The sequence below is a fragment of the Diadema antillarum genome, unplaced genomic scaffold (genome assembly GCF_040938485.1).
Source record: "Diadema antillarum isolate AM-2024a unplaced genomic scaffold, OU_Dant_1.0 seq00000472_RagTag, whole genome shotgun sequence".
Classification (NCBI taxonomy): Eukaryota; Metazoa; Echinodermata; class Echinoidea; order Diadematoida; family Diadematidae; genus Diadema; species Diadema antillarum.
The window spans coordinates 1,365,549-1,377,583 of record NW_027271440.1 but is presented as its reverse complement, the minus strand read 5'-3'; the positions used below and the strand labels follow the sequence as shown (position 1 = coordinate 1,377,583).

The 12,035-nt window shown below is 36.6% G+C and overlaps 1 protein-coding gene across 5 annotated transcripts in view; it reads left to right on the top strand.

Annotated features, from left to right (window-relative positions):
- Positions 1 to 12,035, top strand: part of LOC139733356 (synaptotagmin-7-like) — a 294,612-nt gene that overhangs the window by 164,114 nt on the left and 118,463 nt on the right. For 2 of the 5 annotated variants that reach the window (XM_071644192.1, XM_071644194.1), the window contains 2 exons: positions 20 to 133; positions 8,336 to 8,455. The exons of 1 other annotated variant lie outside the window; for it this stretch is intronic. In XM_071644192.1, coding sequence (XP_071500293.1) covers positions 20 to 133; positions 8,336 to 8,455 — 234 coding nt within the window. The remainder of the gene's footprint in view (positions 1 to 19; positions 134 to 8,335; positions 8,456 to 12,035) is intronic. 2 more of the 5 variants (XM_071644193.1, XM_071644196.1) reach the window with 1 other exon arrangement.

Sequence of the window (12,035 nt, the reverse complement as noted above, 5' to 3'; positions counted from 1 at the left end):
TCTCTCTCCCGTCTTTTAGCCATGGTGATGAAAATTCAGCAACAATACCATTGGATCTTAGCAAACGCTCGGATACTGCAGCTAAGAAGACAGTGATGTTTCGGTCGGTATCGGCCGATCCCTCAACCATTCCGTAAGGAAGAACTTTTGCCCCAGTTTGATGCTGACAGACAAGCAAATTCATTCTGCATTCATTGCTTTTGTTCTAATGCCATTCTTAATGACTTTCACGGCTGCTGTGTATGGGATGCATTGTGCTTTAAAATAAGTCATATTTTTTTTCTCTCTTTCTCAGTCAGTGTATAGTGTATATGAAGCAAATGTCTTAATCCTCTATAATGCATTGAAATGTGCTAGATGTACAGAGAGTTACCAGATCAGATTTCTCTGAGATTGAGATTATGGTAGCAGAAAAACTTGCACAGGTAATTTGGAGAATATTTGAGTTCCAAAATAGGCAGTGAAAGTACATACTAATAAATCAGCACAGCAGATGTGAGATGTTATGAACCCAGTGAATAAGACAAATGTTACACTGATTCTCCTAAAACTGAAATTGAAATGAATGCTATAAATGATATGATTAGCTGATATTAGTAAATGTTTTGTTTTTTGTCTTGTTGAATTTGTGAGAGTAGTACACAGCTGTATCTTGAAATGTTCAGCATTCCACACTTGCCTCAATGTGTAGATCCATGCCAGCAAGCAACATTGTATGTCAAATTTGCCTATCTTATTTCTCTCTAAATTCTTGCTTATCATTTCTAGCTTGAGGATATTCTGCAAGTTCATATTTTTGGATCATGATATTTATAGAAGCTGTCTATCCATTTTCTTTAAGATTCTATCTGTAATGGTTTTGTGCTCATTCATTTATATTTTTTCTCATTTAACTCTGTCACATTAGCTTAGTGCTACTTTTCTCCTTGGCGTGCTAAAACAAAATTAAATATATTTGAAGGTATAACTATGACTATACAGTCAGGTTTAGCCTGCATGTTCTACCTTATTTTGAATAGGTATTATGATCTTTCTGGTTTTTTTTTCCTTTTGAACACATTGTCACAGTATTCTAAGGAATGGTAATTTTGTCATTAAATCTTACAAAATTACGGCTCTTTTCAGGCTGCCCCATTTTTCTCTTTTTTCTTTTAATTCTCTTCATGCTGATTGCTTTATCTATTTTAGGTTGCTTTTCAGTTAGTAACCTTTTCTTTCTGTTGCCTGCAACACATGAGTTACAAGCTATTTCTGAAGCGCAAATCATCATAAGTTTGTGCTCTTCATCAACTCTTCATTTTGGTCAGACATTTTTTTGAATTCTTCCTACATGTAGTTAGCCTCAGACCTTTAATCCATACAGATGGCACGGGCCTTGAATAGGATATATAATGTTGAGGTATGGAAGGCTAAAGTCATTCTTTAATGTTACAGTTTGAGTATGAAAAAGGAGGTTGTAAAGATAGATGATGCATTTTCTAGCTCACCAAGTGTGGCATACTGTAAAGCAAGATATTTTTGCGGCATAAAATTATCGCAAATTGGAGCCGACGGCCTTTTTCGCAGCGTGAAAATTTTGCAAATTGCCACTGGCATTCAATGCTTATAGTGTAGACAAGAACTTTCACTTGCATTTTAATTTCGCAAATCTTGGCTTTCGCAAAATTCCAGAAAGTAAATTGCATGCGAACATTTCTGGTTTTGCAGTACTGTGCCACATGTAATTGACGTTGTGATTTATAATGGGAGTGCAGTTGCTTGGATACAGAATGACTAAACTGGAAAGGCTGATGTCCAGGTGGATGATGCACACCACATGATTTGATATCAAATGCCTTCTCAAGTTTCTAAGCCTCTTTACACATAAATATGTTAGAGAAGATGCTGTATAAGCCATTTTTTTTCGCAAATGAAGAGGACACAGACATTTTTGCAAGATGTTGTTATCGCAGTTTAAAGGGGATGGCTAGTAACCGATCAGTGGGAATCAGTGGGAATGCTGAGGGATGATTGTTCCAATCCTTGTGGGATTCATTTAAGATTACATTATATATCTACTGTTGTGTGAAAATTATTTGCTTCAGAACGGTCTCATATTCAAGTAATGTGCAGATTAATGCCCCGTCACTGACCAGGGACGCTTACCTGGAAACATCAAACTGCACATTACTTGAATATGAGACCATTCTGAAGCAAATAATTTTCACACAAGAATAGATATGTAATGTACTCTTAAATGAATCCCCCAAGGATTGGAACAATCATCCCTCAGCAATCCCACTGATTCCCACTGATCAGTTACTAGCCATCCCCTTTAACACCAGGGCAATTGTAAGTGCACTATTACCCAAGCATATGGCAACATATTTGCATGCTGTCAAATTCTTTGTACACCAGTGATTGGCAAAATCCACAAAAATTAGACCCTCATGAAAATATCAGCTTATACAGTATAATGTAGATGTATTTGTATGCTTTTTTTCTCTCTCTCTCATTTAAGATATTGGGAGTATATGCTTTCACCAAGGGACATTAAATAGCCATCTGATGCCATCACACTGTGTCCTATTGAACATGCTTGAAATGAGGTTTATATATTTGTTTTAACTGATGAAATCAGTTTGTATAGGTACAATTCTTATTTAGTATACATCTTTCAGTAAGGATGACAAGAAAGATGCCTGTGCCCTTTGTAAGCACACAGTAGGAAGGGATCAGCTTCTTGTCTCATGTGTTTTTCAGTGGATGTTGACTGGAAGGCATCTACTCATCCCAACCCCAGAAACTGGAGCCAGAGTCCCGTCTGACTTTACTGAATCAACATTCTAGCTCTGACTTTAGAGGGAGCTTTAGCAGATTACGTATAAATCAATAGGATTTGTAGGAATCAGGGATCAGGCATTGCTCTGCCTGACAAGATATGGTAAGTGGGCTGGGAGATTCCTCTCCAATGAGACAACTGTCGTCACTGATTTGAAAAACCTGCTCTTGCATGGTGTAGAATACCAGCAGAGTTTGCTGAGAAGGCCACTAGGAATACAGAACATCTATGCCATTCTATCTGCAGATGTTGATTTCAAGTCTGACCTACTAACCTTTAGTAGTACTAGTTTTTTAGAAAACCTGATGAATTTGTAAAGATGCCATACTTGCAGTGGTAGAGTTTTGTCAAATGGATGCATCCTCCAGCCATGCATTGAAGATAGGAGTTTGTGATTGACAAATCATAACCATTAGCATCTCATCAGTAGTAGGTTCCCTTCAAAGTATTCATGATATCAAGAAATGTCAGTGGCAAGACCTAACGCAGTTGATCAAACCAGAGTCACATGCTAAGCATCAGAGAAGTAATGAGAAAAAAAATGAAAGTGTTCTCAATGGAATTTAGGTCTTTAAAGTAAAGAAGTATGGAATTAAAAAAAAGAATCAAAACAAGGAATATATTTGTACTTATTCAGGGAAAAATTTGAACTGAGGCAGATGAGACATGTGTGGGTAGTTAAAAAGGAAGAGAGTGCAAAGCTTGTTAAGTTAGGGACCCAGAAGTTTCAAAATCACAGTCATTCCTATCTCAGGCAGACAAATATGGCCTTATTGGAGATGTGGGCAGGAAAAGAGAGAGAATTAGTTTAGATTTGATTATTCTTCAAGCAGCAAGTATTTTGCCCAAATCCAAACAAATTATTATGAATTAGTCTTCATGATTAAGTACTGGTGACATTCATGAGAACAAATCATGAGCTTTGATTAAGACTGCTTGTGATGAATACAAGATTTGCTAACAGGCAATTTGCTATTGACTTTTCAGATACAAAATGTCAAATGGTACTGCAGGCAGACCCACTATTAGTCTGAAGCAGGATTATTTCTGTTGATATACATTGAGCTGTATATCATAAAAGCTTTGGGTATTGATATAAATATGCACGAGCAGATTTGCTGACATTTGTGTTCAGTATTCTGGATTCTGCAAACCCCCCTCTCCAGCGAAAGGTTAAAAGAGGAAAGAAAATTACTTGAACAAAAAAGAAAGATTTGCCCTTATTATTTTAACAAGCTACCAAAGTAAACATGTAAAGGTTAAGAATGTTACAGTTCATGTGTTTTTCTGTAATAAGGTACAAAGTGCCCTGAAAAGTACTCATATTAAAACAATGGCACATACCTTCTCTTGGGCATCATTCTAACACACCATCAACTGAATTGTACTATCAGGCTATCAATTAGTATTTCAGTCAAATCTGGTCATGCAATATACCATTATGGAAATTTGCACCCCCCTTAAAGCACACATAGATCTATATATTATATTATCACTTGGGAAGGTGATGTGACTGGGAAAGGAGGAAAAAGAAAAAGTCTAGGATAATGAGCTCCACAAGCTCCACAAGGTAAGATATCAGAAGAAGAATTTATCAACTGTTAAATATTTATTCAAGGTGCACGGAGCATTGACAAGCTTAGTGTGAACAAGGAGGTTCAAGAGCTTGAGGTCCAACTGGCTGTGTATTGGTGGTGTTAGTGATGATTAAGGGCCCTTCCATCAGTGTTAGATATTAATGCCTTTCCCTTATGTGTATATATATATATATATATATATATATATATATATATATATACATATATATATATATATAATTGAAAGAAATTTGACTGAGGCGGGACCTTGCTCTCGATCTTAGTCTCCCTTTTATTTGTCAAGCTTTTGGCCCGTCATTGGACCTTCGTCAGGACCTACCAACAGAACAATTATATATGAATAACCTTATGTGTCATATAATATATAATGCAATTTCACATATTGCCAATCTTCTAAATCATTTCCTTTATATACACAAATCAATCATTCAATTCAATACAAATATCCAATCTAACCTCAAATCATCATCAGAATAACATCATATGTCCAAAAAATATATATAAATAAATTCTTATATCATAATACTGCCATATAATAATCATATTGTCCTATAATTCTTTGCATAATAATCACAAACAGAATCATTATACATATATATCAATTCATCATATTCATTTGTCTATTTGTATTGCGTATATGTATACATCCACATATAAATCATTATATCATAATGCTGCCATATAATAATCATATTATCTTATAATTCCTAGCATAATGATCACAAACAGAATCATTATACATATATATCATATTCATATATCTATTTGTTAGATTGGATATTTGTTAGATTGGATATTTGTATTGAATTGAATGATTGATTTGTGTATATAAAGGAAATGATTTAGAAGATTGGCAATATGTGAAATTGCATTATATATTATATGACACATCAGGTTATTCATATAATAATCGTTCTGTTGGTAGGTCCTGACGAAGGTCCAATGACGGGCCGAAAGCTTGACAAATAAAAGGGAGACTAAGATCGAGAGCAACGTCCTGCCTCAGTCCAATTTCTTTCAATTATGTACAACCAACAATGCGGCACCGCGCACGTTCGGGACCCAGGAAACTATCTCTCACATTATACATACATATATATATATATATATATATATATGTATATAATTATATGTATATATAATATATATATATATATATATATATATATATATATATAAAGATTCGCAGTATAACAATCATTTTCAGAACAAAGGAAAAAAACAAATATCAACTACTAGACAATTGAAAAAAAAAATTGCCGCAGGGAGCGGTCTGCACGCCTATGTATTCAAACAGCTGTCAGTTTTCTACCGATGCACAAAAGAATTTTACAGGTGCATAATTTGTGCATTTGATGATTGGGTTTGATGCTGTCATCTTTCTGAGCAATCTGAGGATTAATTTTGAAATCTGACATAATGTTAGATATATTTTGCTTGTTTGTTCCTTGGATTAAATAAAATTGCACTTGATAATAAAATGTATGAAACATAAGTCAATCCTGTCCAGAAATATGTTCAAGAATGTAAATTAGATCTGTAGTTATTGGAAGTGTGTGAAACTCTGCCCTTCTAGAATGCTAATTTTATCACTTTTCTGATTAATCCCAACAAATAATGAGTGACATAATATGATCTTCAATTATAGAATTGATATGTCAGACTATTGCTCAGACATGCTGAGTCAAGTAATTTTTATTTCTATTTCATCAATCTTTGTGCAGTTTCTATTTGCGCATCCCTGTGTTTTTACCTTATGTTTCACTCCTCTGCTTATAAGTAGGGATGGTATTAGTTCTTACATAATAAAGACATATCTTCCGTAGAAAGTGGCTGGTCATTAGGCCTATGCAATGACAGGGGCGGATCCAGGATTTCCGTAAAGAGGGGGCGCCTTTACAAAATTAAAGGGATGAGGGGGCGCGCAAGCACCCCCCCCCCCCCCCAATTTTTTAAAAATATTTTTCAACCAAAAAAATAAAAAAAGGGGGGGGGCATGCACCCGGTGCACCCCTGCCTGGATCCGCTGCTGAATGAGACGTGAGTCAAGTATCTTCTTATCTGCAAAGCAGATCCAGCTTGGCATATACTCCAAATATCTTCAGTGACAGCATCAAACATGGGTTCGATTCAATTTTAAATTCAATTTTTTATTTCATTTTTTGACAAAAATGTATAGACATCACTTTGTGTGGTAAAAGAAAATGAGATTCTAAGGGAATAAGAATATTGTGACTCCATCTCGTGAACCTCCTTATTGTGAAAGGGTGGAATGGTAGTCACTACATATATTTTAAAAACGTTAGTGAATAAAGATTGTACTTGCATGCCTGTGAGATTTTTTTTTTCTAGGTCATTACTGTCATATCTTTCTGGTCTCATGCAGAGTTTGCTGTGACAACTATGCCTTTTGCCACCATTTCTATTCAAACCTTTCATTTCTATAGAAGAGGCAGCACCAGAGTGAATTTCAGTATTCTGAGGCTGAAGTCACTATTTACATGTTCTCTTTCCCCCCTGAGGCTGTATCAATCCCTCATCACCATTTAAATGCTCAGAAATCTGCTTTTCGCCATTCAAACCCTATTCACATGAAAAAAAAAAGGAATGCTCATTTCATATTAATTGCTTGATAAGTTTGCTGTCTTAAGATTGTTTCATATTGAAGGTGATGTCAATGATTGAATTTGTCGTATTTGTACATTAATGAATTGTCCATTGTTTGACACGGATTATAAAAGATTTCACTAAATATTGATATCTTTTATTTGAATTTAATGGATGTGAACAGGTGGCTTGAGTTTAGCATGGAGGCTATAGCCATGTAGATGAAAGGCATTGATTTGCTTTTATCAATACTGAATATAAGCGGGGGAACATATTGAATGCAAATGTTTTATAACCATGCTATACTTGGGCATTTGAGAATGATCTCAATTCTAAGAATAAGTTAACGCGAGTCATTCGTTTTTTTGTGTGTTTTCTATTACATGTTTGACTGTTTTCTTTACTAGTAACCTTCAGTCTTTTTCTAGACATTGACAGTATATAAGTCTCGCGAAATCTGCCGTAAAGTACTGATGATGAGTGATACCATATATATATATATATATATATATATAGTCTTTTTTTCTTTTTTTTATCAAGCAAGAAATCCTACATCCCGAAAGATCCATGGCTGAAAGTTTTAGACAATTGTCATAAAAATACATATAATGCTGCGTTATCTGAAAGCTATAAGGATTTCATCATTACCCTTAACAACACTGTGTTTATTTTTCGATTTGTCCTTTGTTTTACTGTTTGCATATGAATTTTCGCTCTACCGATCCACCCATCTCTGCTCTTGGCTCCATCTCCTTGACTCATGGACATCCTGTACCCACCCTATGAATCCCCCCAACAACGGCTGGCATCTTCCCTGCATGGAACTCACCACCTTCTTTTTTGTGTTCGTGTCTGGTTTGTGGTTCCTCTGTCTGCGTATCTTTACATGTCCTGTTATCCTTGCGTCTGTTTAATGGTGGTATTCTACTCGATGTTCATTTTGACACAAATCAATACTCATTCCTTGCATTTGTGAAACTAAAAATGTTCTGAAATATTGAATTGCTCATATATTTTTTTCTTTGACTTGATGGAACACAAAATTAACTTGAACTCATCTCTTGAAATTCAATTTGAAAAAAAAAAAATCCTTTCCAAACTGGCTAATGCTGGTCTAATATTTCCTTGACTTCTGTAACTTCCTGTCTAAAATTTGCACACAATTGCCACTGGCTGTTTCATTTCATCTTCTTTTATCAAATTTAATTTGTTTTTAAAATATATGTGCCTCTTATGGAATTATGATTTTGCATGTTATGCATCTTAATTTTTCTGCCATTAATAATCAAAATTCGTATCTTGGAAGCAGGCTGCAAAGTTTCCATGGCAGCCATGACATAGGTGCAATGCGGAGTGAACCAGTTCAACCACCATCTGTTCCTAGTCTTTTACATGTCCATTCACAACCAGTGATGCCATCCGAGTCAGAGTATGTGCATCAAAATGTAGTCTTTGGCCAGCATTTCTTTTTGTTTCTTGTGATCTGTGCTTTGTGATAGTGTCAGTATAGTTGTGTCATGCATTCTGTGTTATTTGTCGTTGAGTTGCATTGTGCATATTTGTGGTGTGCTGATGATAGGTTCAAGAAAACCAGCATTGTGGAAAAACAAGCTATGGCTTGAAGCAGAATGAAACCTTGTAAACTGAATTATTGAAAGGGCAAGGCCACTGAGGGTCTGGATATTTCAAATATACTGAAGCCACCAAATTTGTCTTGGAAGATGGAAAAAGCCCCAACAATGCCAATGCAAAAGCAATTCTTGTTGCTCACTAAGCTCGATTGTGTTTATGCAGAAACAGCAGAATTGTTTTCATGGGAAGCATGTCACAGAACTAAGAATGCCCTACATCTGGTTTGTGCTCAGGAATTATGACTGAAATAACTTCACACACTGAGCAATAAGTTCTGCAACCATTCCCTCACATTTGATTTTTTGTTTGTTTTTGTTTTGAAATTGAACTCATGTCTGGTCATTTTTTAGTCGTAATATGTGTTTACTTTTGTTAGAATCATATCTTTTTATTTCAATTGCAAGCACTGTGCTCATTTATCCATGATACTAATTTGGTACAAAATTAAGGAAGAGTATGCTAATAGAGATATAATTCATATTTTGTTGTATTGATGTGAGGTTCTCTTTTGTCCAGCTCAAAGTTTTGTCTTTTTTCTTCTTCTTTATTTTATTTCTATTTTTTTTGGTGGTCATCAAAAGTTGAAACTGCAAGGTACAGGTTTTTCCATATTCAAAGTGTTTTATTTTATTTGTCTTGTTAATAGTGAGCATGAACCTTAACACACAGAGAGGATGTTTTCCAGATTAAAGGCATATTCTGTAATTCCTTTCCATTTCTTGCTACAACCTTGCCTAAAAAGTGTCTCTATTTTGGAGTTAGTTCACGCAGCATCAGTAAATTTATTAGGAGAGCACAGCATTCATTTTGAGACACAATATGCTAGCTCCCTATTTGATATGAAAAGCCAAAATGGTAAAATGAAAAATAAAAAATCCCAGTGGTCATACAAGTTGCACATACACAAGGACGTGGTAGCAAGATGTTGACTGTGTTTTTGAGTTGTCGGTCTGTCCGTCTTTCCATCTGTAATCATTTTTTTTTTTTGAGGGGGTATAACTTAACAACTGTTTGAGGTATCCAAATGAAATTTGGTATGATGCACATCATATGTAGTAGTGGACAAGGCTGAGCCTTTCGACTTTGTGTGTGCATGCTCTAGGTCAAAGTTCAAGGTCAAATTTGTTTGAATTTTCTCTTTTCCCCCATACAACATCTCTACAATGCCAGAAGGTATTTTCATTAAACATACTGTGTATATGCAATACCAGATAGGGATTCTCTTGGGAAAGTTTTTGGCCATGGGGTCAAAGGTCAAGTAAAATGGGTTAAACTTTACTTTTTCTCCATATCTCAGAAGTGGCTCAAGGTATCCTCATGAAACTTAAGGGCTTTTTACACTTGTAAATTTTTGCTTAGTCCCGTACCAACGGTGGGGCTAAGGGGGGGGGGGGGGGGGGGCCTTAGCCCCACCGTTGGTACGGGACTTTCCTTAGCCCACTTTCTGTTTACACTCGTTTTTGCCAAAGTGGGCTAGCCCCACCGATAGTCAGGTACTATCTGGCCCTGCAAAATAGCAGGGTTAGCACCGCAACTGCGGTGCCAAGCAAGTGAGTGTAAACAGAACGAAAAAAATAATCCTGGTCTAAGTGACGGAGACGAAGTCTGACCCTCACTGACCAATCAGAAACGAGGTAATCAAGTGCTGCTGGTGCGTGCGTGTACGTGTACAGTACGCAGCTTAATCATGAATATTCATGTGGTTTGGAAAGTCCGGGGCTAAGAAATACGAGTGTAAAAAGGTCAGTTTTCTCCTTAGCCCCGGACAAGAGATAGTACGGGACTAATTGGCCAGTGTAAAAAGCTGAAAAAATTGGTACGGGACTAACGATAGTCCTGGGTCAGAGAAAGTCCGGGGTTAAGAAACACAAGTGTAAAAAGGGCTTTAGTATATATGTGACCCGCTACAACAAAAAGGTCCTAAAGTCGCGCATGGTCGAAGCCGTGAAAATCGAGTTTGAAGTCAGCATTAAAATTGGTCAAAACTTACGATTTTCTGATTTTGATATATTATTGGAGTCTAACATGTCTTCTATCATCTGTCGAAATTTTGAAGCAAAATGATCAAAGGAAAGACCAAAAAATAGCGTTTTTCTGAGCCATGTTTTTTGGCGTTTCAACGAAGCAGAAACTGGTTCAAAAATTTGGATTGAGCGCCTCAGATAGGTTCCGCCCCTAACAACGACCAGAGTGATCTCATTGGTCAGTTTGCTGCTTGCTGCTGACCGAAGCGTGAAGCTCGCACACTGCTCAGTCGACTGGTGTGTGCGGGCGGGGTGCGCTATGCTCAGCCGCTTCTCACATCCTGGTCACTGATTGGTTGGTGAGGAGACCGCCGACGCTGATGTGCTTGAATGAACTCTTCGGGGGTTGCTCAGAGGTGAAAACTGACTTGCGTGTCCCTTGATCGCGATTGCGTCGAAAGGAAGACTTTTAGGGCGCTTTTCTCGAAACAGTGATTTTTCAGACGTCTCGACATGCTCTCTTTTAAACATCGATATCTCCGCAGCCGATTATTTTTATAAAATGTGTTATATATCAATTTAAAGCAGAAATATTAGGGGATTTTATCATGCAATTTTCAAATAATCGACCTCCCCCGACTTTAGGATCATTTTGTTGTAGCGGGTCACATATGCATGCACTGCCTGACAATATTTTCTTGGGAATTTTTCAGTTATAGGGTCAGAGGTCAGCTTAAAATCCAGAATGATTTAATGATGTAATTTCAAGACATATTCGTCAGGATGAGAATGATAAAGGCCACTAAAGCCATAGTGTTCGAGACAACTTAACGCCCTTCTCATTCTCAACCGACATATTGTCCTTCAAAGTGTTGTGATGTCTGCTTCCCCAGTGTGTTCTTGTATGTTGAATGTTTATGGCTGTTGTTGTAGGTTTTTACTTGTCATGAAATCATGCAGGAAAGGAAAGCTATGTGATTTGCGCTTTCATTCATTTCATTTTAAACTTTCGTTAAACTGAAATTCTTATTGTGCTGTTTGTTCTTTTGAAGCAGACTGAATAGTTTATGTGAATCCCCGATAGGGCTGATCTGGGCTAGTGCCTCTCCCACTTTCCAGTGTTGGAATGTTGAGGGATGATTTATTGTGCCATTAATCTGATAGCTTATGCAGGGCAAGTATGTAAGATAGTGTGTTTATAATTCATCACTGCATCACCAAACTTTAATATTTCTAAAGAGGAATAGGATTTTTTTCTCTTTTTTTGGCTCCATTTCAGTGGGGGAAACAAATTTGAAAGCACATCACAAGCATGGCTGTAATGAGATTCAGAATGGTATGTGTGAAGATGGCCTCAAGTCTTTTTAGTGTGGAAACCTCAGTGGTGTGACCACCCACTCTCTCATGATTGAT